At 35.8% G+C, this 26393-nt stretch overlaps 1 protein-coding gene across 3 annotated transcripts in view; it reads left to right on the top strand.

Moving 5' to 3' along the window:
- The window catches only part of LOC128994399 (transcription factor AP-2-epsilon-like), a 201186-nt gene that overhangs the window by 153553 nt on the left and 21240 nt on the right, over positions 1 to 26393 (top strand). For all 3 annotated transcript variants that reach the window (XM_054418946.1, XM_054418948.1, XM_054418945.1), the window contains 3 exons: positions 5962 to 6351; positions 14150 to 14299; positions 22552 to 22603. In XM_054418946.1, coding sequence (XP_054274921.1) covers positions 5962 to 6351; positions 14150 to 14299; positions 22552 to 22603 — 592 coding nt within the window. The remainder of the gene's footprint in view (positions 1 to 5961; positions 6352 to 14149; positions 14300 to 22551; positions 22604 to 26393) is intronic.

The raw sequence follows: 26393 nt of genomic DNA, 5'->3' as shown, positions 1-26393 counted from the left end.
TGCCCCAGATACCGTGGACATTCCTACTAGATTGGGATTAATAGTAGGTAATAGGAGTTTTGGAGGTTATGGGGCGGAAGTGATCAGTATTTAGTGCTATAATGGCGAATTTGAATTACAATACTTCATCTACCGCATACTGTACGGGTTGGATGTTAGGTATAATTTTGGTTTGTAAATTTTGGCATGTGGCAAGTATTTTTATGTTTGAGAAGTTATGACATTAAAACATGAAATCAAGAATATAGTTTTCAGCTCAAATATGATTTAAGGTGGTCGACCCCTTTTAGAGAATTTTAAATGCTGTGGCCGATAGACGTAGGAGGCATTTAGTGCGTTAGATGAGCAGTAGTGGCATATTATTATAGAGGAGGGAGGTTCGAAAAGATGTTTTGTCTTAGAGAATTATTTAAAAAATATGAATAGTTTACAGGCATAGACTAAAGAATTCTTAAAATATTTTCAATTAAAAGTTAACGCATAGTATGTAAGCAAATTCCGTCTTCTGACAATCTTTTCATAGCCTAAAATGATATTTTTTACCTTATTTTTGTTGTTGACCAAGTTTATTAGTCGTAACATAGCGCACAATAAGTCATAGTTTGACATTGTAAAAAGTGTGTGAACTCAACAGGAAATAGTAGATTAGATCAGCGCAATCTGTATACCAATCTGCTCACATCAACTACGACGATTTTGAAAAAAAAACTGGGGGCAACTTTAACATGGGAATGAAATGTCTAGTTGTATCAAAAGTGAAAGCTTGCATGTACAATGTTACTCTTACAGTAAGCTGCAAATTGTATAATTAAACCAAAAACTTCACCAATTAAATTGTATTAGATGGCCACGTTCTTGAAATAAGTTTCTTTAGTAAAATGTATGTTACTATTTTATCAAATATCAATTTAACAGAGTTAAATTTAGATATTTAGTTGAGTTTGTGTTCGTTTTTCACTTAGTGCACCAATTTCACACATGAAAAGTTTGTATAACGTAAATCAGATTACACTGAATTATTATAGCAAGTGGACTGGAAAATTGTTAAAATGGAACGTTCAACATACATTTTTACAGACGCCTTTTTCTTGATAACTTTATATTTATTGGCGCGTGAATATTGTGTGTCAAAAAATAATTGAAAAGGGTTTTTTCTGCTATACATGTAAACCGCGGTACTTGCTGTATTTTAACAAGGAATATGAAACCGATAGGTCAGCATATAAATTTCTATTGAATTTGAAAAATAAAGCCAAATCATAAAGAAAATAAATCAGTGACGGCTCTTTGATTTTCTCGTCGATTGGGTCTGATGGTGACCAGTGATCGTACATACAATACATCGATAATCATTGGATCATCTTATACATTCATTGTGTACTGCATCGTCTTGTAAATCTTTACAGAATTAGTTTAATTGTATTAAGTAGTGTTGGATGACTTATTTGATCATATTCAAATAAAGGCACCAACATCTATTTGCAATGTTATTTATACATTGTGTGAGTCGGATTCGGAAGACGTCTTACACTATCACGCATAATAGCCTAATACAATAGCTACTATAACTTTATGTAACCAATTCTTTAAAGAACATATTTTCCACACGACATTGACTACAGGTGATTGACTAGTACAGACGCGTCAGTTTAGGCGATTTAACGCCCCAAACTTGCAAAATCTAAACCGGACGTTGGGGCGCTCCCCTCAATCATTTCCGAGACGTGCTACGCCCCGAGAGAGGGCTGTTTGCTGTTTGGAGCTGTTTTACAATTGAAATTTGAAAATGTAAAAATTTTATACAACATTCATTTGCTTAAAAATATTGTAGAAGTTTAGAGTTGTATTTTTACAGTGTCCGATATTGCATGTGATTGTTTGCAAAGCATCTGCAAAATGATAGTATTAAAAGACGATCTAATGCGTAGTTCAAACAGTGAATGATTCAAAAGTAGTCCTAAAGTCAAAATATTAGCTTTGGAAACCCCAACCTTCGTCCTATTGTCAAATCTGACGCCTGTATAGTGTTTATACCGGGTTACGTTCAATTGCACTGATGAAATAATTTTCTCTTCTTAGAGTAAATGCAACAGTATTTACTACCACCACTATTATACTACCACTTTACTATTTGGACATACGGAAAGTGCGAGGATCTCCATTTGGAGAGTATGACCATGTTTTGGATTTTTCTTTGGTTTAAATGTTTTAATAGTAAAATATTAAAATACACTCTACATATATCTTCAATAACTATACTGTACCTCAGAATTGTAGGACAATAGTGCTAAGAGAGTATTATGAATCTATGTATAATCATTGTACTAAAAATGAAATATTTATTTTAAAAAACTATTGCAGCCCCCGAAAGCCCCAATTTTAAATCTAAAAAGCACAAATCGTTTTAGGAGTCAAATTTCTGAAATATTCTTTCGAAATTACGATAATTATTACATGATTGTTGTGTGAATCAACTGATGATCACTAAAGCGCATTTCATGTCAACTACCGTATCATTTTATCGCGCAACAAAGATTCAAAAACCTCTCAGAGATATTAAACAAATTTTACATGCGGAGACGTTACGGCGTGTGCGGGCCCCGAGCGAGGCTAGATTGGCCTCACTTTAGCCTCGAGCCAGGCGGCTTATTATACCTAATGGATAGTTTCTCTGTCTGTCTGTCTATCGCCACCTCACAGCTGTATTTATTTCTTTCATCTCGGTTCGTAATAATTTCAACCCACTTAAATCGCTGTTCCTCTGTTTCCAGTGTAATTTTATGGCATAACATCGATTTTACACTGATCAATTTGTTTCAAAGTACGAGTACTGTGGTAATAACTTCTGATTTTGGGTTTGGATGATTTTGAGTTCTGAGAAAACCATAATGGATGTTTGTATATAAAAATATATTCAAATACGTACATGTACTATGTTTTAAAGAATTAGTAGGGGTTTCAACTAAGCAGTGTTTTTTTTTTCTTTTTCACCAAAGTAATTCCTAACGTTTGGAAGACGTTTAGTAGACATAGTACGGTTCTCCGTTTTCAGGAACAAAGATACATTACAGTTTAGTCAATTATAATATTTTTAGTTGGTGTTTAGAACCTACTTTAAGTAGCTAATTGTATTGTTTAACATATACGTCCCTTACGCACTATTCAGTGGGAAGAGAGCACTTTAAAACTCTGGGCTAGTGGTATTGAGAGGAAATTCTTCAACCTGTCAAAACATCAGAGCAAATTCCAACACATAAATTTTCTATTAATTTTTGTAGCCTATTCTTTCAGCAAAAAGTAAGAGTATCGATTTGTAGAGGATGTCATCTTTCCGTTAAACTTCCGTCAACTATCATGTGACTTTTTTCGACTTAGCTTGCTTAAAGCGATATGAACGAGAATACACCTCATAGTCACTTGCGAATATAACACTAAGAAAATACCCTATGCATAAAAATAAATGTCTTCACCATTCCATTACATACCTATTCTGAGGTCCAGAGCCAAATACAAAAAAAATACACTATTTAACCCTTAACGCCATTATCCACTACAAATCCTAGACAATAGTGTAAAAAACATGAAAAAGAGAATGATAAAATCAGTCTAGGACAAATGGAGAGGACGGACCTCGTGCTGCTGTGTAATCATCTATGTTAATTGCAGCCACTGGAGCCAATCTTCTCATCAGGTAGGAATCCGGGCGATCTGTTTGGAATATCTCATATTATATTCATGAACGTAATTTTTCTACTATAATAAGGCCTCTGCTATGTCCGTGCTCGTATTTCCCCATATCATAACTGGGTCGTCGAGTGTCTTGTAAAAACCGCCCTTAAGTAACTTATCGATCCCAGCCGGGAATCTGAAACCTTCAATTTTGCCGTCGCTTTAAATTCCTCAGTTTCTTTAGCGTCTTATTTTTTGGGTTATTAGTTTTCGGTATTTTTGTTGGGCTAAATGTGTGTTTTATTGTTAGAAAACACATATTAGCATACCTCAATATTGACTGATATCTTGTAATGCAATTTAAAACAGGCACTGACCGTGAAAGTAGATATTGCAAGTTGTCCTTATTTTTATAGGTAGTGGTGTCTTGGTAAAAATACTAACTAAAATCACTTTCAACGAAATAAACTATTTTGTTAAGTCCTACCATATTGATTTTAGTTTAAAAAACGTAAGCATGAAAATAAATACCTATATTTAATGTTTCAAAATTGGTATAAGGCTTTTCATTATTCCCTGTGATAAAACAATGATACTAAATTTTCAGTAGGTATGCGTTCTATATTTGTTTTAAGTATTGTATTCTATTTTTTACACTAGAGCTAATTTATTGGTTTGAATTTAATTGAGAACACGCACTCGCACCTATTGGTAAAATTGTACACACCGTTATGGTATAACACATATCATTGCATTTCCATTCATCTGGATGAAAATCATCCATTACGTTACCTTACAAAATTTGCTTAGCTAAATTAAATTCTACCACTTTCAGTTCATGCCGAACCTCGCAATGGTCGCTAAAATCACTGTTGGTCAAGGGTCAAGTTGGGCTTTTAAACAAAGGTTCGTTCGATGATTACTGTCCTACTTTTAGTTAAAACCCTGATGATATTTACGGAGTAAGATGCAACAACCACAGCCCACGTTAATAGCCCTGATTGGTTTCGAAACGCTTAAGGTAATTGATCTGGTTGGCTGTACAGTGGCACATCAATACGGGATACCTCAAGGGTCGGTTCTCGGGCCGGTGTTGTTTCACCTGCATCTTCCCAGTAAACATCTTCGACTTGCTCTCCACAATGTTGATTCTTTTGATAACAAAATTGCACGTTTTGAATCGCATAAAATCCCCATTAGATTTTTAACAATATTTATATAATGGGGTGGGGTTTACGTTATGTTTTTCCTAACTTGGACGTTTGACAACTTGCAGCGCATTCATTTAGCTGAATAGATTACAACTGTTTTGTAAGATTGTATGATTGATTGGGCTGAGTCTTTAATCAGGTGTTTCAATTAACTTAGCAGAAATATTTGTTATTGTTTGAGTAAGTTGTCTTGCGTAGGAAGATTAATTAAAATCGTTCACGTGAAAGTCGAGGTTACGACAATCTCTTAGGCACGTTGCATCCACAGAAAGTATTTTTTCCATTTAAGGAAGTCGTTTTAGGAAATCCTAAATTCCCTTACAACACAAAAAATCAAGGGGCTAATTTTTTGGATTATATTATTGCATCTGAAAACCTATAAACCCGTTTAAGGTCAACAGTTGCTTTTCCAGAAGAACAATTGATAGTGCAAATGCATCTTTTGGCATATGTCACGTCCTAATAATGAAATCTATATGTTGCAATAATGACGCTAAAAGTATTTGCTTTCTACCTTTTTCGGGTAGCCATCCGTGGGTTTAACTTGTGAGACAAGGTGTTTTCTGGTAAGAGCAAGGGGAACATTGATGCCGAAGGCTTTATTCGTCGACGTGTGTTTCTCTGAATGCCTTAGCCAACTCGAGGTCTATATTCAGGGGGTTTCAGAAGTCTAAATACTGTATAAAAATCAAACTCTCTACTGTTCAAAAGGTATTGGAAAATTCATTGATGATGGTGTCGTAGCGATGACAGAAACAGTTACCGACTTTTGGGTTGTGTTACAGTAGCCTATCTTCAAGGTAAGCTACAATTCAAAAAAGCAATCGTTAGATACATTTTGAAATCAGCGTTCTTATATCCTTGGATAATGATGGATGCACCCTGAAACGCCGCGTAAAAATGTTTCAGAACCACCTACTACTGATTATGTGTTTCCCATACCCTTACCTTTATCTCATTTTGGACTGATGCTTCTAGATGTCAAGATTGCTTAGGTAAAACCTCAAACAATCAAACCATTGACATGCCTTATAAAGGTACATGTTTCCTTCAACTACTACAACCCCTTCTTCTGTTGCAGGATCGGCTGACGGGCCATGGGACCATCGCGTCCATCGGGTCTGGTGGAGGTGGAGGGTCTTCGCCCTTCAGCCCTTCGCACCATCATCACCACCACCACCGCAACACTCCCACCAACTCCACACCCTCCAACTCCATGTCCGGCCCTCACCAACACACGGACTTCCAACCTCCTTACTTCCCGCCGCCGTTCCCGCCATCCCATCACCACCAACATCAACCCTCCGCCACCGGGTCGCCCGCCGCCATGGACTACCTTGCCGACCCTTACAGTCAGACCCTGAACACCCTTCATCAGACGGCCCAGGCGGCTGCCCATCACTACAATCAGCTGACTGCCGCCGCCGGCCGCCACGACGTCCTTAGGAGGTCGGACTCTGACCTGCATGTGGTGAGTGGACTTGGAAGATACTCAGATTTGATTTGAGTATTATTTTAGTTCTGGTACTTGTGTCTGTAATGTCCAACTTAGAATCCTGGATGTGACAGCCAAAGATACATACATATTTGTCTTCACCTATAGAAATTCTTAAGTCCTGGAGTTTGTAGTAGACACTACTTTATATTAGGCCTAAACTTTACCTGTCGATTGCTAACGTGTTCAATTTCGTTTAGATGTGCATTGTGGAAGGTTACAGTGCCTACGTCTTTAATGATGCAGAGAATATGAATTATTCCTAAACATTTATAGAAGAACCTTAAATCTTATATGAAATTTAAATTGCTTGACCCTATTCCAATTCTAACCACTTTAGTAGATGTTTGTAGATGATTGCTTTCTTTACACTTGACATGCTTGTATTTTTTGCAGAAACAACTTAATGTTGTGTCGTTCTTGATATACAGTAGTTGGGTTTTCACCATTTAAGATTTTGAACATTTAAAACAGTAAAACTAATCCTGACCAACAGATTTATTGTTTTAACTTATTAGGATCAGGATCCAATTTTGGGCGGAGCCCTTTTGACGGATCTGCCAAACCATCCTTCAATAATGCTTGTTACATGCTTGTTATGTTGTTGCCTGAAGGTTTCATTACAATCTGTCGAGCGGTTTCGGAGTCCATAAAGGACAAACAAACATACAAACAAACAACAAACATACATACATTGGATTTTATATATAGATGAATATCCAACTAATTAGAGTTAAAATAAAGAAAAGTCGTAACACTAAAGTACAACTATCTTTTTCCAAAATTTTACTCTTATAACTATTTTTACACGAACAACATTTGAGGACTTGTATTTTGTAATAAATATCCCTTCTTTAAACCACTTCATAAATTAAACACACACAACACAGTGAACTGTTTGCGCATTCTTTCTGAGTATTTCTATCACACGGTTTTAACAACGTTGTCTTGAATTCGTTTGATGTTTGGTAATTTATATACACGTTGTGTCATCGCCTGCAGGAGTGGATGTAGTAAATTAATTAATACTGTACATTCAAGAGAGTCTGAATTGCTGACATATCAATGTGTGTCTTCCATATTTAACAGCATTGAACATTATTTTAATAGAGGTAAAATGTAGAAATTTTTAATTATTTGGCTTTATATCTTACGTAAATCGTCAAAGTTTGCCAAGTTAGATATATGTTGTACGATTCACTGAATTAGCAGAATTTTGTTGGCGCAATTAAAATGAACGAGCTTTACAAAATACACGCAACACATTCTAAACACATTTTATATTTATACTATATCGGACTAAACTATAAATTTATGTAGATGTATTCTGTTGATATGATTTGTTATAATTGGGCTTACTCTTTTATTTAATGTTGAGGAAAATTGTTCCAAGTACTTTAAAATACTCTTAAACCCCTGCGAACTTTGCAAGATATTTTTGGGTCTTTGTTTTTTATGACAACTAAACTTACCATTTATAAATTGTCTACTTTTTGAGGATTTTGATATATGTCCAACCGTTTAGTTTTAATTTTAGTTTTTGTTTATCCTATCGGAATAAGAATAAACTTAGAATATTAGAATCTTGAATATGGCCATGGTGGCATAACTTCTTTAAACAGTAAAAAGTATAGCAAACACAGGAAAATAAAACATATTGTTGTATTGAAGACGGTTGTCTAACCGCGGGTTTTTGTAATGATAGTTTATTCAATAACTGTGACAAAAATCTAACTTCAACGATTGTACTAACACGATTGGTTACTTATTATTAAAATATTGCTTCTTATTTCACCCCTTTTTCAACAACGTTTAAATTTTAAATATTCTAAATAATCTCTCTTTATAATCTATAATAATATCTTAATTATAATTAAGACTAAGAATTGCTTGAAAAGAATCATAAAGGTATTAGCTTTCCTATTTCCCCTCAGATTTATGTGGATATGTTGGCAATGGAACTCGTTCCTTCGCAACGAAGCAAAAACGCAAACGTCACAATAGCAACACGCCCAAACATTCCATCCAAATAATAATAAAATCAACCAATATAATGCTAATATTCAATAAGTGTTGTTGTAGCAGATAAAATCTCATAACAAACTACGGTATTACAACTACTACGGGCTTACATAATTGTAGGATAATTCGTTTTAAGAAAATCATAGTTTTTCTAAATATTATTTCATAGCCTACTGTCGTTGGTTACTGTCATTAATTAACGACGTTAGTTAGCAAAAGAACATGATCTTTGGACGGATTCCTTAACGATATAACAAAACCCCAATGGAGTAAATCACGTAAATTAAATAGTGATATAAATATAAAAAAAATAAATCAAATAAAGTTAATCTTTTTAAGAATTATTATAATATTTGGCGATTCACAGCCAAGAATCACTGTCCCAATAACCCAGAGAACCGTGGTAGTTGACGCATTTTCGGCAGTGCTACGTCACAGTCACAGCCCCCAGGCTTTGGAGGGGGAGGGGTAGCAAAGAAACAATGCAAAATATTGCTCGCGCACAAGGGGGAGGCAAAATATTCGGCAGAAAACATTCCTGACATAACAGCGAGAATTCTCACATAGTCTAAATGAAGGCAACTTTTGCTATTAAAGACGCATCGGCAAGGATTTTCAAAAAGCTCATCGTCTTGTAAGTCACTGCCCCTTTACTGACCGTTCCCTCCCCCCTAGCCCCGCTGATAATAACGGTCCCTTATGCGGCCGATGTATTCGAGTAATTAAATTTCCTTCTTTTAATTTTACGTTATTGGCATATTTTGTACATAATTTTGCATCGGAGATGTTTGCATCTGTGTATAAGTTGTGAAGATTGATTTTTTGTTAGGATTTTATAAATTTTGATGCATAATAGCCTTACTAGTGTTTTAAAACTGTAGTTTCGTGTGTTGTAGATTTTCAAGGAAGGGCGTAGAATTTGTTATCAACACACTGTCGGTAATTGTATGGCTGAGAAAGTGTTTTCTTGCTAAAAACTACCCTTAACATTTTACCCATGAAATTGTATAATTTTCTGAAACTACAAATATCAGTCATTTAGTGGTTTGTATGGGGAATTCGAAATAGGACACGTGACGTGTTGAATTAGAACCATTGTATCAGTTTACACACATTATACATTCATTTCACAATGTTCACGAGGATAAAACATAAAATGGAGGTTTAATCTATCCTAAATTTAATCACCAGAGAACCTTAAGAGATTGATGTATGAATCTGTAGTTCCAAATGTGTCAATTAGTGATTGCTATGAAGAGGTAGGAGACCGGGGGTCCAGGAAAAAAGGATCTTTTAGAAATTCAACTTTACGCAAATTATACATACACAAGCTGCTATACCCGTGCTTTGCAACGGGAAGAAAATGTGACCTAGAGAGCTATGCTACCTAGAGAGCTAAGTGGTGCTGACGTGTGTTTTAAAATACAGCAACTCTATATGATTTAGTTTGAAAATAAAACTGATTTAAAAGCGTAAACCTACTTACTTTCAAACCCCTACTTTTGATATTAATAGATCCCTAAGAATATGACAACATACCTTAGTGTAGTAATAGCATCAATTATTGCTTCATATTGTTGCTTCATGAATGACATGTTTTAACATTTTCTTCAATTTTAGTCAAGCCTCTTCACTTGTAGTTTACTATATAAATTAAGAAAATGAAACTTTGAGCAATACTTTACAAAACATGTACAACCTCACTTTAAAACCAAACATAACCCTCCTCAATCTATATATTTAATACACAGTTGTAACACTGTTTTCTCAGTTTACTGGACCGATCTACAAGATTTATGTCTCAAATTAAAGGGGATAGTGTGTAGATTTGCCGAACTTCCTTAGAATTTACGTTTTTTCTAAGGGCTACGACCTACAGCCCTTTAAAGGTCGAGTCAATACAATTCTTATCGAAGAATATAATACACAGTTTATAAATTATTCGTCAGCTGTTTAATGTTTGTCAGACATTTGTTATTATTTTTATAACCTCACTTTCAGTATGCAATTATTAAACTTGGAGTTTCTATTTATAAACACACGATTTTCATCAAGGAAAGTGTATTTGTTAACTTATTTTTGAAATGTTTTAGTTTTCCTGCAAAGTGATCTGAAGGAAAGTGGTAATTGAGCTTAAGTTTGAGTATGAAATGTGAAATAATACCCATAGTAGGGGACGGAAACTCATTGTTTTGATCAATATAATTTATTCTCTATAGCCACCAGAACAATCATAGGGAAATCCGCTTGCAAGTTGTACAGATAATTGCTAATGATTGGTAAACATACAAACATTTTAAATCGTAAGTGATTAATCTTACTCAAGATCAGTGTTCGACGTCCAAATTTTACCTTCTCGAGATGGCGAGTACGCTTTGATATTTGGAACTACAATTTATCAGTGAACTATACCCTAACTATATTTTTTCGAGTAGGCCTACACAGGGAAGTTGCTTGAGAAACTGTGACTTACGATTTCGGTTCTGGCGAAGAAGTATCTGACTTGATGTTTAATGGCAATGTTGACTCGGGTCATTATAGCGCTATAAAACTTTATCATTCACCCCAGGATGTGAAAAGTACAAAAAGAAAAAGAAAAGGTAATCATTAACCGGGCGTAAAGAGACATACAGAACGAAAAAAACATGTAGAGAACCAGGGTCGCCGGAATTGTACCCCCCTGGAATTGTACCCCCCGGCGATCGTTGACGTCATTTTGACGTCACGCCTAGAGGGGGTACAATTCCACCCCGTACACTTTGATTTTAACGAAATCTAATCTATTTAATGTGGGAAAGTGATCAGTGAACCGGATAATTATATTACATTTTAAAAAGAGCAGGAGATGTACGGCCCGGAATTGAACCCCCCTAGAATTGTACCCCCCGGAATTGTACCCCCTGCCAACATAAAAATATTTACGTACGGGGTGGAATTGTACCCCCCGGAATTGTACCCCCCGGAATTGTACCCCCCTCTTGGACAGCTAGCTTGGCTTGTGTACGGGCTGGAATTGTACCCCCCACCCACTCGATAATCTTAATTGGTATTATGAAAATGAAGTAGTAGAGAATGCCTTCTACAGTGACATATGTAGGATTTTCAAATCTGCACAGAATATAGTGATTGTACCAAGGAACTATAATTGTGAAGAGATTATCCAAAAATCTGGCTTCGCAACTTTACTTCGCCTCGGGCTATATGCATATTTTATTAATTTTCTTTAAACAACTTGAATGCATTATTGCTTAGTTTGTTTTTACTGTAATACTTTTTATACACTATTATCTAATAACATAAACCCTGATCATAAAATTTAACTTTTAATCTCCTTCAATTTTTGAAAATACACAAGACGAAGCCACAATCACAGTACACATCATAGGTCAACGCTTTTTCTAAGAGGCTATTAACATAGACAACATTTTGTCTATGCTATTAATCAAACAACAATGCAGGCCGGAAGATATAGGGATTATTGTAAGAGCCATGACCTTCGGTAAAGATTCTTCGTAAACCAACAAATCGCTCACAAGTAAGTGAGTGACAGGGTTTCCGGTCATCTCAGAACCGATTTGGTCTCAAAAATGCACTGAATTCCCGCACTGCATACTCATTACACAATGATTTTATAATAAACCTTAATTATTGTAATATTCAATGATTACCTTAAAGCAGTTATTTACAACATTAGATTTGGCAACTCCGCACGGTTCTCATTGGTCCATTTAAAACCATATGGTAAATAGGCTCCTCCCTCAACTGCAAACTTACGTGGTCCCGAATGTAGGTATCTGGTACAAAGTAGTTCACAGTTTGTCAAAGTTTTAACCTTTGTGAATTTAAGCTAACCCATGAACAGTTAGTACTTGGGAAGGTTAAGAAAATATTAATGAATAACGTACAAAGAAGTCTGTTATGAATGGCCTTAATTTGCAGTTTCTTAGAATATCCTTTTACAACAAGCAATTCATTAGGTGTCAAATAACAGTGCTTCAGTTCACATTCGTGTGATTCCCCTCTAATATCCAACATAACTATTGTTTTGATTTTTGTTGGTAATCATAATAGACAAGCTCCTCGGTTAAATGGGGGGAGGGGTACAATTCCGGGCCGTACATCTTCTTCTGCGGTGACCAGGGGGTACAATTCCAGGGGGGTACAATTCCGGTCCTATAAGAAGGGCTAGACTGACGGGGGGTACAATTCCAGGGGGTACAATTCCACCCCGTACACTGGTCAATTAAAAGTGAGTTCTAACTGAGGGGGTACAATTCCAGGGGGTACAATTCCGGTCCGTACAGTTTTTTAGATGCCAGTGGATTTAATCAAACCACTCGTGCATAACAATATCAAAGTTTTATGAGGGGGGTACAATTCCAGCCCGTACACGCCGTTTTGGTCGAGAAAATGAGACGTCATCGTGACGTCACAAACCAGCAGGGGGTACAATTCCGCCACCCCGAGAACCAACGAACTAAAAAGGTAAAGAGCAGTGATGGTGTTAAATGTGCTCTGGAAGTCCCTTCTAAAAAATACCAATTTTTTGAATTGGGGTCGTTGGATTGGATTTGTCAGTACTGCAAAGCTATGAATTTTGAGTCAGAACAGACTAACTGGGACACAAATATTTTTTCCTTATGTTGTCACAAGGGGGAGGGTAAAATGAACTCCTTATCAACATTTTGAGTTTATGGAAAATCTTATCAACAGCGACTATAAAAAAAGTATTAAGGGTCAAAAGAGACAAAAAACTATTTGAGTAAAATATAATACAAATCTGCATTTGTAATGGCCAGTTCTAAGTCTCACTTGAATCAACATCTTTCTGGTAGTGGTAATCTACATAGTTTTAAAATCCACGACTCCTTTTCCATCAAATTGGACCGTTAATACCCTCTAACATTGATCAAAGTATTCACAACTTTATATATACGACGTAAACACAGCTTTTACTCACAGTATGGGTCAAAGATTCGTGAAATGCGACCAACTGCTGATGCGTGATTTACATGTAGGCTAAGTGACTATCTTTATTCCATACAACAAATTTAATGAAAAAAAAACGACGATTATAGGAATATACTTGAGAAAATTATCTAAATAGCATAAATGGCTGCTTATTAGATTATCAGCATTGCCCAGTTCGTATACTATTTATTTTTCAAATGAAACTCGAATTAATATAAAACATTCATTTGGTTAAAATGATATATCGGTTTGATATTGATTAACATAAAATAGTTTATACATGCAAACTATCAGTTCTATTTCATGTAGGCCTAAAAAATTTAACAACCCCTAAATAAAATACAAAGAGAAACAGTATTTGTTAATTATTATTTCTTTTATTGCTGACAATATTCCCGTGGCGGAGCACGGGCGGTTAACTAGTCTACATAAAGCAAAACAAACATCTTATTCGAGTAAATAAACAAACACCAGTTCATTGTACTGACCAGCTGTTTCATTATCTAAATTAAATTAAATCATTTAAACATTGGAAGCATGCCAGGCGTAGCCCTTTGAAAATCAGCCTGTGGGGCAGAGCCCTTAGGAAATTCGTCCATATCAATACTTTTCGGCATATCTACACACTCTAAGCTTCATTTTGATGTGCCATATGCCTATATTTTTATTTGGTAAATGACCTAAACCGTTTACATAAAATTTGATTGTAACGTTTTAATAATATAATAGATTATTGTGTATGGTTAACAGATGTTTTACCATTGTATGTTGTATGCTACAGACGAATATGCACGCCTCGTTTCCGTACGACGGGCAGAGACGGACCGAGTACGGCGTCCGCAGGTCGGATGTCCTGGGCCAATCCCATCCTGGGATAGACGATCCTCTAGTCCTTCACAACGCGCTGTCCGCAGCCGTCGACGATGGCCAGGTAATATTCTTATATGTCAACTAGATTAGAAAACTTTGATTTTGTCCATAAAAAGGTACAGTAGTAAATGTATGAAGGTTCTTAAAGGCCGATTCCACAGAACGTATCAACCTTTTCGGATCTCCAGCTTGAAGTGAATCCAAAAGTGATATCTTTGGGTTCCCGTTCAGGTTCCGTAGTTTAACATTTACCAGTACAGATCACCCTTGTCTTAAAACCCCTTGCTTCGTTTGATACCTTTTCCGCACTTTACTTTGAGACCCGGATGGACGCGTGGTTGCAATGTTGCCAACCGCTTTTTGAATTAAAAAATCAAGTCAACCACTATTCAGTCTAATCAGTTGGATTCCATTTATTCTATACTAGCTGTTGTACCCGTGCTTCGCAACGGAAAGGACACTGAAGCGAAAAAAATTGATCTTGAATTCTGTTGTATAAAATAGTTACATATTCCCCTTTGGTTTCAGGAACATAACTCAATTGAAACTCTTAGTTTGACAAACATCTTTCTTTAAGGCTAGGCTAACTTATAAGGCTACCTAGTACGAATTATATGAGACGCTGATGCATATATGGAAATGATGTACCCCTACGATTCAATTTTCAAATGATAAGCTTTCTTAAACATGTATTTTGTTCATAAACGTAGTTTCATAAAGCAATTAAAAATACAATAACATGACCACCACGTTCATATAACTTTCACTATATGAGACTTGTGGTAGTAAAGTTTTTTGATATGACCTGAGGTATATAAATATTCAAAAGGAGTTATCAAACAAAAACCGTGCTACATATAGATACGAAAAACAATAATTCTTTTAGAATAAATCCCCGCTAGTTGCCTTCTGCAATACATATCCCCACAATCATAACAACCTTCCAGCCAGCATCAGCAATCGTCAAAATTGCCCTTGTAAATTTTCTCCAAACCGGAAGGGCTGTAATTTCGCTCAAATCGGTCTGTAGAAAAAACATCTGCCAAAGGGTCGTCAGTCGTCACCAAAGGGCAGATCGGCGATATTAAAAAAATAATAAACAATAGTCGAGCAATGAAAGACGGAGAGTCTAACAAAGTAGCCGCAGCCCTCCCCCGAACTGCCCTTTTGACAGTCGGCTCAAAAACGTACAAATTAAACTCGCCCGTGTTTGAGGTCAGTTTGTTCTGTTTTGTTTCGTCTGCGGCTATTTTATTAAATAAGTTCCGATGTTTGTACGCTTGCCGTTGCGATCGTGAAATTTTATTGACACTTTTTAATATCCGAACACTTTGTCTTTGATCGTCCGAGAAAACTGATTAAAAAATCTGTCACCGCTTGCGACACCGTCAGTGGTAGTGTTGGAGACGAGGTGGCCGTTTTCATTTACAAATTTTTAAGTATTACTCTGCCAAATCGATTGTTTAGTCGACATTATTCTTAATGTCATCATGTTTTAATTGTTCAAATCGATAAAAAATATCATTAGGTGGTAAATTATGTATTTTCCGTATTCAACTCTAGTTTGATTTAAACAATAACTGAATGCGTGATGCCAATTTGTATTTAATAATATATACATTTTGTTGGGGCTAAAAGAAATGTTGAGTCTTTCTTGATTTAAGTGATTGTGATTCGCCTGTGATTCCCCAAACATGCCATTGTACCTCGAGCTATATTTTTTTTTTTTAGTTTCGTATAATGTATGTAAACAATCGAAGTATAAAGTCATTTCAAAACAATGCATCATTAATGTGGTAGTCCATGTTACTGTTTGCTAATTTATGTATCTACGGTAGTTGCTGAGTGCTTACAAAGTGTAACTTTTTGTTGTAAAATTGTAGGACAGTGATGTTAAACATTAGTACTTAAAGGCGTTGCAGTTAATTACCACCCAGTGCTAAAATAATTACAGTTATCAAAGGATACAATTTCACCTTTTTCTAGAGGACTAACAAAATACTTAAGCCACTCAAACCATGTGAGAAATGAACTGATAATTTGAAGACTATGAACTTGCCCATTCTGTAGCTAAAAGAAACAAAAATTCCTAGGAAGAATTAATTCAACTAAAACTAAGATTAGTATCGCATTGGTTGCCTCCAATCAACGTACGTTCAACGTAGTTTGCAACACGCACACCATAAACCATATTTCGTCCACGTTTGTGACACAATGAAGGCTGAAGGTTATGAAGGCAGTACATTAGCTGCAGGAAGGACCTCAGGGCTCGCTGAAGGGCTCAATACCTCCCTTCTGATATTAAACCCTCAGATAGCCCATAAATAGCCCTAATGTGAACGCTTCTCAGACGATCACAAATCTTTGAAATACGATCGCAAACGTTGATGCTTGATATGTTCGTAAACTCTTACGCTTTGGTTGGGAAGTTGATTAGGGTTGGTTGCCAATTTAGTTTATGATTAAGTGGAAGGAATTTGGATTTTTCAATTTAAAAATTATGTTTTGTTAATTGAAACAAATTAACAGGATTCTCTGTGGTGCTCGTAATTAATTCCAATCAGATTGAACAAGGATTTGTTTGGTTTACCCTTAGTAATGTTTTTTGTTTTTTCTCAGCCTTAGTAAATTAAACATTAAAAAGTAATGTACCAAATACGTGGCAGAAATTATTTTTTTCTAAAAACTTAGTAAAATATAAATTTTAGGGTACTCTGGTTTTTATTTTATTATTTCACCTATTTATGTTTTTCATAAAATTAGTGACTGCTAGTTTGAGCATAGGCAATATAACTTTATTGCTCCTATATATGGTAGCGATTATAATTATTTATCCAGTTAAAAATATATCACAGTGATTTCTTCTTAAATGATTAGACTTCCGAAAAGATTTTGTCATTGAACTTACTCCTAAGACCATCTTACTTAAATATTAACAGATTTCACCAAATTGTAGTGACAGCTCAGCTCAATCCAATTTGAAAGTTACCCCAATTGTCATTAAGACCAGGGTTTGTTTATGTCACACAAAGGGTTCGAAAATTTTGAGAACTAAAAATCTAAATTTTAAAATTTAAGAGCAATTTAATGAATTATACCAGAAGTAAAACTTCGGCCTGCAACAAACAGTGGTTATAAGGACTTAATTTTTAAATCGTATGAAGTTCTAGATTCAATTGACTTGTTCCCCTGTCCTCTATCGCTGTGGCAAGTCGCACGTATCTTGTCAGATATTTCTCACGATGGACACAGAGTTGGTTCGGACAGTTTTAATTTGTCCAGCAGATGGTTGCGGTGCAATTCACACTGTTGCGGTCACTATTAGCGGTGCAGTGAAGAGTTGCGGCCCGACGGGACAGCCTTGGGGAACTCCGTAACAAACGACTCCCATTCACACCTCGGTTCGCCATAATCGCATCTGTTTTTATACGTATTTCATTTCTTTGATTATTTTATCAAATCCGACAATATGGAATTGCCAGTCTGTGGTATCCTTTTGATTAGGTGATTTTTATAACTTATTTAATCTTGGTGTGGTTTGAGGTGATTATGTGAAGATGTCGTTGGAATTGAATTTCTTTAACGGTAACAAAATGTACATCTTTGTGTTCAAAGCTTATAAAGTGTTGTTGACGTACCGAGCTTAGCTTATTTTCTTACTTAATTCAACTAAGAGTAGGTAGACGTGTCACTTGTAGTTGCGTTCTTATTTTAGCCTTAGTCAACTATGATCAACAGCGATCTAGCATGATGAAATTTTAAGTTTGGATTTGCATTTGTCTTGTAACCTTTTGCGTCCAGGGTATTTTTACTAAGAAAGCCCCTTAGAATACCAAACTCTAAGATAATTACCTTTATATTTTTTCTTCCTAAAAGATAAATTCCTCCAAAAAATATGTTTATGTTTGTGTTTCTAAGTTAAATACAGTAAACAATGCGGTGCACGGCTTTTCTATTACTCTGTAACAAAAGCTTACCGAATAATATCTTGACGCAACCTTAGAAACCTGTAGGTAAAATTATTCCTTACAAAATTCTACTGAACCTGTGGGGTTTCTCTTCATTCCCACAGCTACTTTGAACCAACGTTTACACCTTGCTATTATTAGCCTTGTTGCGTAGTTGTATTTGCATCAAATTACACGGATAATGCCGAGGTGTGACGGGCTTACCGGGGACGGAGTCAAAAATTGAATCGGCCCCTGATTAGCCCCCAGAAGGCTCGGGGGCGGGCCCCAAACACGGGGACAAAGAGGGGCCCCCGCCAAACAAGACCCCTGGAGTCAACACTGTAATTACAATAACTCAATAAAGAGTCATGCTGCAACTCTTTTGTCACCTCGGATTTAAGCCTTTGTCAGTTAAAATTTAGTTTCGCAGAGGAACAAATGGAGAAAAACAACATTCTGGGTTGGAAGCTGCGTGTGTTAGAAACTCGTATTGTGCTCGAGAATATGGGGATATAAGGACCATATGGGGGATTGAGAGTTGACGTTGAGCTGGGTATAGTTACGTTTGTAGGATTAAGCTATGGTCATCTAGTTTAGATGGGTGAAAAGTGGTGTAAGTGGTGTTAGATATTCGCCATGAAGTAAATTCGGTATTGTTTCTAATTTGCATGTTGTAAATTTTAGGTGATTGTTTTATAAGTATCCTTTGATATCAGTACTGCCTTTGTTTTCGTCTGGACGTTTAAAACAAATCCAACCGTATATGAAATAATTTAGGAGATTTCTCTTTGTCCAAAACATCTTGGTCATACATATTCTTGTAGATTACACGAAGTAAATCAGGATTCAGTTGAGTTGTACGTAAAAATTCAACAAATTACATGTTTCAATCAGTGTTACAACAAATCATATGATTAAACAGCGACGGTAGAAAAACGCACAGCGAAACAGAAAAAATAATCCATGCAATCAAGCAATTTTATTCTCAAACCATCATCTGTCGCAAGAGATAGAAACAACCGCTCATTTCCTCCGTACGTAGTTCATTGAGCTCTGTCCCCATGAATGAAAATAATTTACGCTACACACAGATGGGATTTTCAAATCCCCGGAATAGAAGAGTAATCACAATTAGTGAGATGGTTTCCGCTGCGGTGGGTCGGTGTCGGTGGACGCACTTCTTCAAAGTGATACCGCAGCCCTGAGTACGACCTGTGCAAGCGGCAAATACGAAACGTCGTTGTTTTTAGAAAAAAATCATATGCATTACATTTTTAGTTAAATATTTTATCCAGCCGCAGGGGTAACCCACAAAAAGTAAAGATGGATTAGAGGATAGAAGTTTTGTCTGGAACACCCTATGTAAATGGTGCTTCAGCGACGACGAACCGGTCGGTAGGTCTAAGCACTAAAAAGCCTTTTTAAGATGTCTTTCACAATTTGTTTCGAAAGATCTTATATAATTATAGGGAAATGTAAAATTGCCTAAAGACTCTAATCACGTGTCCATATGCTTTGTAATCAAAGTTGTTTATTCAAGTCAAATCAATAAAAATGTATATACTACATAGCTTGGAACCATTTAAACCACCAATAGATTTTCTACTTAACATTTTATATACCAAATTGACAAAAAATATGAAGATTATACTAGTTTTCACAATAATTTACTGAGCTTTACGGTAAATGGATTTATTATTATCAATCAACGCTCTACAGTAATTACGTTTTTCTAAATAAAAAATTCTTTATTTATTTAAACTATTTCGTTTCAATATCTATAAGATCTAAGACATATTCTCACTGTAATAATTAAGATTCAACTTCAATCACAAGCCTCTTAAATCTCAAGACAACAAACAAAATTTATACATTTTAAAATTTCGACGATACAACAATAAACCTAAATCACGGTATAACCGTATATAGCTCAATCTCTACTGTAATGACTCATGTATATACAGCTGCCTGCTCACATTTCAACTTGAAATTGCCCGGTGCGGCGCTAAGCCACCATTTTCCGGGCAGTTTGTTTCTTTAATTGCCCACGGAGGTTCGACACCTAGTTTATGCCCGGTTCGCGTGCCCTCACGGACACCACGGTCTGTTAGCTATGCTAATGTTATTTGTCATCAGTTTGTTAACAAGCCATTACGTAATTGTGTGTTCCTGTAAGCAGATATTCAGTCAGAGTGCAATACGTTCCGTTTAATAATTGCACATAAATTAATCGACTATTTACCTATTGATTATGTGTGGGTTGGTGTCTGAATTTCAACACTGATGGTGGTTATGAGATAGGGTTTTTATATATTTCTAGCTTCATTGTGATATCTGATCCAACCTAACCTTCCCAAAACTAGCATTTGAAGAATACAGCTAACTTAGTAGTAATGCTGAAGGAGGGTGGGTTCATATTTCAATAATCTCTAATTTCGTAATCATATTGTAAAAAAGTTTTATGTTCATTTACTAAAACTAACTTTTACTTTTTCGACTAACCTTAATCACGTTTTCGTCAATAAATAGATACATTACAGTTTTGGCGCAATTTGCTTCGATCATTCCCATTGACTTCAATGCAATTTGCCCAACCTCTGAATTGGGATGTTCAAACAAACCGTTGCATTTGATCTGACGACGATTCAGACGCTGAAAATATAAGAGAAATGTTGATATTATACTTTTATATAGTTCAAGCATTATGTAGTGTAATTTTGTCAACAAAAATAAATGACATCTTTGAAAAATACAACAAATCTATGTCAAAACTTCTTCACTATTGAACTGACATAAAAAACTAAAGAAGGTGGTCAAAAACACATCCTTCACAATAATTTCACATCTTATACATCTTGAAACGTATCTCGTTCTCTGCGACACAGAAGCGCTGAGGCGGCTACGCGGTGAAAGGTCCGGTCTTAGATTAGGTAATTTGAACGAACAAAACCCTTTTGTACCCAATAATTGGGTCTACTGGCAATCAGAAGAGTCTCGGGCCACGGTTTTGTTTTAGGCGACTCCCGGGTGCCAAGATGTCGATCAGTCGATCATTCAATACATCGATATTCGATACAATCAATCGAATGTGTTGTTTATGTGGTGTTATGGATACGCTATGAATGTTAAGTATGATTGTCGGTTGTATGATTATTCGATATATCGATACAGGTAATAAAAATGTCCCTGCCGTGTATGGTGTTACCCGTTTATTAGATTACCAGTTCTGTCGATTAGGCCATTCGATATATCGATACTGATAATGAAAAGAGTCGTAGTCCCGGGTTCTAGGAGATTAATAGTTTGTCGATCTTTATCCTTCAAAATACATAGATTTAAATATTACAATCGATCTCAGATTGAAATACAAAACGTAAAATAAACGATTTTGTAGGTTAGAAATAAGGATGATTACAGAGGTGATTGTGGCCTCGGATTTTGTTTTTGTGGTAATTTATACATCACTATTAAGTTGCTCGGAAGCACAGTCTCAGAACGTTTATGCCTCTCTTTGAGTCCTACATTTTTTATGCTTAGTTACTTAAATATTTGTATTCGTTTATTTTATATGTATACATTTATTAATTTAACTTTATTTCAAATGGATCGCAATAAAGATATTCGTTATTGAATACGGCTATTTTGGGAACTGTAGTTAATGCTTGGATAGAAAAACATGAAATATTCTCACAGTTTTATTTTAAACTTACTATAATAAATATTTTCCATTATACATGACCATTAAATACATTTCCTTAACTTGCGGTACGTAAAATAAAATGATTGTAGACTGTGTTGAAAATTGGAGTGATCCTTTAACCGTCAAAAATAAAAAATATATCTCCAATCTCAACAATTAGTTTAGAGTCAAAAAAGTATTTTTCAATGGATAAAATAGTGGTGATTCACGAAGGAACACTTCAATATCTGCTGAAATGTTTGCACACATTTTCTCCAGCGTTATATTAATAACCACTAAACTTTCACCATCTCAATTGTTGAGCAATGGCGATTCAGGGAATCCTATGAGACATGTAAGGACGTTTACAAGGTCTTGACGGGCTTAGCTAATGAAAACTGTATCCGTATTATAGAAGATTTGGATGGGAATATCTGTGACGTTCTTCGGTTGTAGCAAATGAAAATACCCATGATCACGTGCCTGGATTATAGCCATTACAGTATCTTTGGATAAAGGTTCCTATGATGATGTCATTCCATAATGGCCGTTAAGACCATACCATAAGACCACACTAATTACAAGGCTAAAATTTACAATTACTTGGGGTCTTGCACTTATATCAATGCAATTCCTGTTAAATAGAAATGCAAATTTACCAAAATGTTTGTTTTTTTCTTTCAGAACACCAACGTCGACGACACGGGCTTTATTAGTGACCTGCCTCTCCTCAAAAGTAAGTATTTTGACTCCACCAAATACTAGCCTTAGTTTGTTTGTATGCATTCTCAAGACTCAATTTCAATACATCATTTTTTCATTAACTAATCGTATATTAGTGTTAGCAAAACGAGAGTGCCGATTGAGACCTGTGGGGGTGCGTGCGTTTGAAGGGACTTGACCTGGTCTCCATCGGCACTCCCGTTTTGCTAACACTGTACAGCTTGCTCATGCAGATGGGCTCTACTTCTGTTTCCAATTACAAGCTCATTCTTTAGACTCTTTAGAGTTTTAAGTGAAAAACCTCCATTCAATCAATCAGGGTGGTTTAATAATGGAGTGAGACGACAAGAGTAGCTTTGTTACTAACTTTACTAAGATCAGCTTTTACTTATGGCAGTGCCACTTGTCATTGGCTTTACACAGAATAGACTTCCCATGTGATATGAAAGTTTGAATCCAAGAAAATAGATTAAGTTTAGGACCATCTCACCAGATTTTATTATTGTATTGGGTTGAATAATAATTAAAACCAATGCAGTATCATAGCAAATAGCTGATCGATTTATCACTTAACACAGAATATTGTCATTAGTTGGTGACCATTTTAACAGATTGCACCACGGTTTTTGGCTTCAAATGTTTACATGGGAAGTTTATTTAGCTATTAAAATCCCAATTTTCGCTATAGTAGTTCAAGCATATTTTTAGCGGCTAGGTTGTATACTTTATAGGCTGTATAGCACCTAGGTCCGTGTGGTAGATAGCTGTTGCCATGCTGTAGATTCTAGATAACCTCTACGGAACTAGCCAGGCGGTTCATCCATGACCCACGGAGGTGTTACCCTCCGCCCTTGTGCGCATTAAGCCATTAACAAGCCCTATAATCACACGCTCTTTACCCCCATTTAAAGGGCCAAATTAGGATTTCATCAGCCGTTGAAATTGATTTGTATCGGAGCCGCCTCGGGGCAACCCTCATTGGTTCATGACCAAATTGAAAGTGTGATTTGCGTTTTATCTGGAAATGGCGGACGCGGCGGGTCGCCTCTGAATCATTGGCTACTTATGTCTCATTGCCCTTAACCCCCCTCCCTCCGTGGATACTGCCCCATCTGCTTCTTACACCCGCATGCTCTCTAATGCTGATAGAGCCACTTTGATGGACGCCTAAGGGCTCACATTGTCACGAGGGTTTAAAATGTCGATAGCTCTAGATTTTTTAATTAAAGTATTCTCTATTCCATTAGAAATGTTAAAAATGTAACTCTTTTGTCTCAAAGTCGGTATTAACTCAATTAATTGCAAAAAATTAGTCCACGTTTGAATAAAATTCAAAAATTATTTCCATTGTTAATGTTTATTGTCAATAATGTCAAATATTCCAGAACAATTTCTTTGAAGAAAAGTGCTCAAAAGTGTTACCTCATTTCAATTTCTTAATTCTTTTCATGAGCTTTGCAGCACTCAATAAAACTTCGGACAAAACCCACTTAATATGTCCATTAAATATGTCAACAGCTAGTGCGTAGTTGCGAAAATGTTCTCAACCCTGTAGTGTGAAAACTGAGACATTGATGTCAAATTCTCCTAAATCACAAATAACTTTAGTAATGCCATAATTATTTATTTAGGTGAGCCGTCACTTTAGTAGTGGCATAATTAGTCTTCAGTAGCCCTGAAACAAAGTTCTCGTCTGCCTCAATGTCGCCACTAGATTTTATTTTAAATCTGATTTATTCTTGTAATATTCCAGTTCATATTGCCACGTTTTACTTCGCTTCTGTTTAATCTTAAGATCTCTGAAAAAGTGAAAATTCAGAGGTAAACCTAACCTCAAAATAAAATTTGACGAAACAGCTTTTGCTGGTTTCGGCTTCTTCGTAGCTCCACAACCAGAAAAAATAAATAAAAATCAAGAAAGCAAAGGAGATTTGTATTATTTTGTAAAATATCAATAAACTCATATTGCAAAATAAGCATATACATTCATGAACTATCGAATAATCTTTGCTCGTCACATAAAAACCTCTCTTTCAATGAAACCACCAAACTTCGAAGTTTAAACTTCGTGTCTGCATCTTCACCACACTTCCCCCCCCCCCTCCACTTACCCCTCATTTCCTCCCCAATTATTCCCCGGAACTTTCGTAGATTGTTGCTCCTTGCATGTGTTTTGCGTTCCACCCCACGACGTTTCCGTTTCAATCGGCATTTCCCCCGTTTATCACTCGGATTCGAAACGTTTCAAAAATTAATTTCTTTCAATTGTATTTTGGGTGTGAAATAAGGAAATGATTTATATTTTTCTTGGTTTACGTATCCACTTATGATAACTGCGACAAAGAGTAGGACATGTAAAATAATTTGCTTATATTTATAAGTTTGTATAAATAGCAATGTCGATGGTTAGTTTTATTTATCTATTCACGTATATTGTTGTGAATAATTTTATTTATGGAAATAAACGCTAACTCTCTAGATAGTTCTAAAAACGTTAATCGTACTTTTTTGCAGTATACTAGTATCCTAAACTCCTACCGTAATCATAGCTTGCCTTCTTTACGTTATAAAACGATCCCCTCCTACACAGGTAAACCAATATTCCTACCATATACTAAACAATGCGGTTAACTTTATTTATTCTATAATCCCACACTAAGGGTTGTACAAATTAAATATAACGTTGTACCCAGAGAACCCTTGCCGTTTCATAGTGCAAACGAGTAGTCCGCATTCTAAAGTATTACAGTATTGTCTTGTATTATTTATACCTTTAGCGATACAGTAAGTAGGCAAAACTCATAAACTTTGAATAGTTACAAAATTAACGGAACAACTGTTTGCTTGCCTCATAAATTCCTTTATCTTCATAATATTCATAAGAAATTGTTGGAGAGGTCGTCCTAAGAAACTGTAGAATTTTAAAATATATTCCATCCAACAGTGAAGCAAATATATCTGATTTAGTTATATCATTGTTCTATAATAGATTAAGCATACATAGATGATACCAAGATATGTCATCCTTATGGACTAGCTGAAGTCAATTTTATTGTTAGTTCCGTCTGGTGCCGCTAGGATCGTGTTTTTGTTTACAATTTGTTTCTTGTTATTTGAGTTATGCAAAACCTCGTTTAGCCAGATAAAATTATCTAATCTCAAACAATATCTTGTCCCCATATTATATAAACCAATCAGTAAAGAACAAATCATATAATAGCCTGAAATTCACAAAATGTTGTCGACACTAGCGCCCAGTGTCACCAACATGAACTAGACATGAAAAAAAGCTTCAAATTTTACAAAGGATGAGAAGTCTAGGTTTTATCTAGCGTCAATAAAGCACGATCGGCTTTTCCAAAATCCACGTAGGTCTAGCTGCAATCTAGAGTAATAAATAATACACTCAACAAGAGTGTAACTAGGTTTACAACGCAGTCCACTGCTTGCAATATTGAGCGGAGCAAGCTTATTCATCCAATACTTTTGAGAAATCTATCTACGACCTGATCGTTCCGAATGGGCTTGGAATCACATAAAAGGGACGTCCACTAGCAGTAGCCAAAGTCAGTGGTACATCTGTTTTACGTCAATGGGATGTTTATTGTCTACTTGCAGTATCCAAAGTCAGCGCTTAATGTTGTTCACGTGAATTAGGTGTCTACTGTACTTACAGTATCTAAAATGTGATATCTTTTTGTCATATTATGTTAAACGTTATTAATCCGATTGTTCTTTCCTTTTGTTTTGTATCTGTAGTGTACTTGTGTAAATTGCTTCTTCTAATAAACATATGTTACGAC

The sequence above is a fragment of the Macrosteles quadrilineatus genome, unplaced genomic scaffold, assembly GCF_028750875.1.
Source record: "Macrosteles quadrilineatus isolate MER2022 unplaced genomic scaffold, UCM_ALF_1.0 Scaffold_5__1_contigs__length_97177068, whole genome shotgun sequence".
Lineage (NCBI taxonomy): Eukaryota > Metazoa > Arthropoda > Insecta > Hemiptera > Cicadellidae > Macrosteles > Macrosteles quadrilineatus.
Note: the sequence above shows the minus strand (reverse complement) of the source record. Positions and strands in the feature narration are given on the sequence as shown.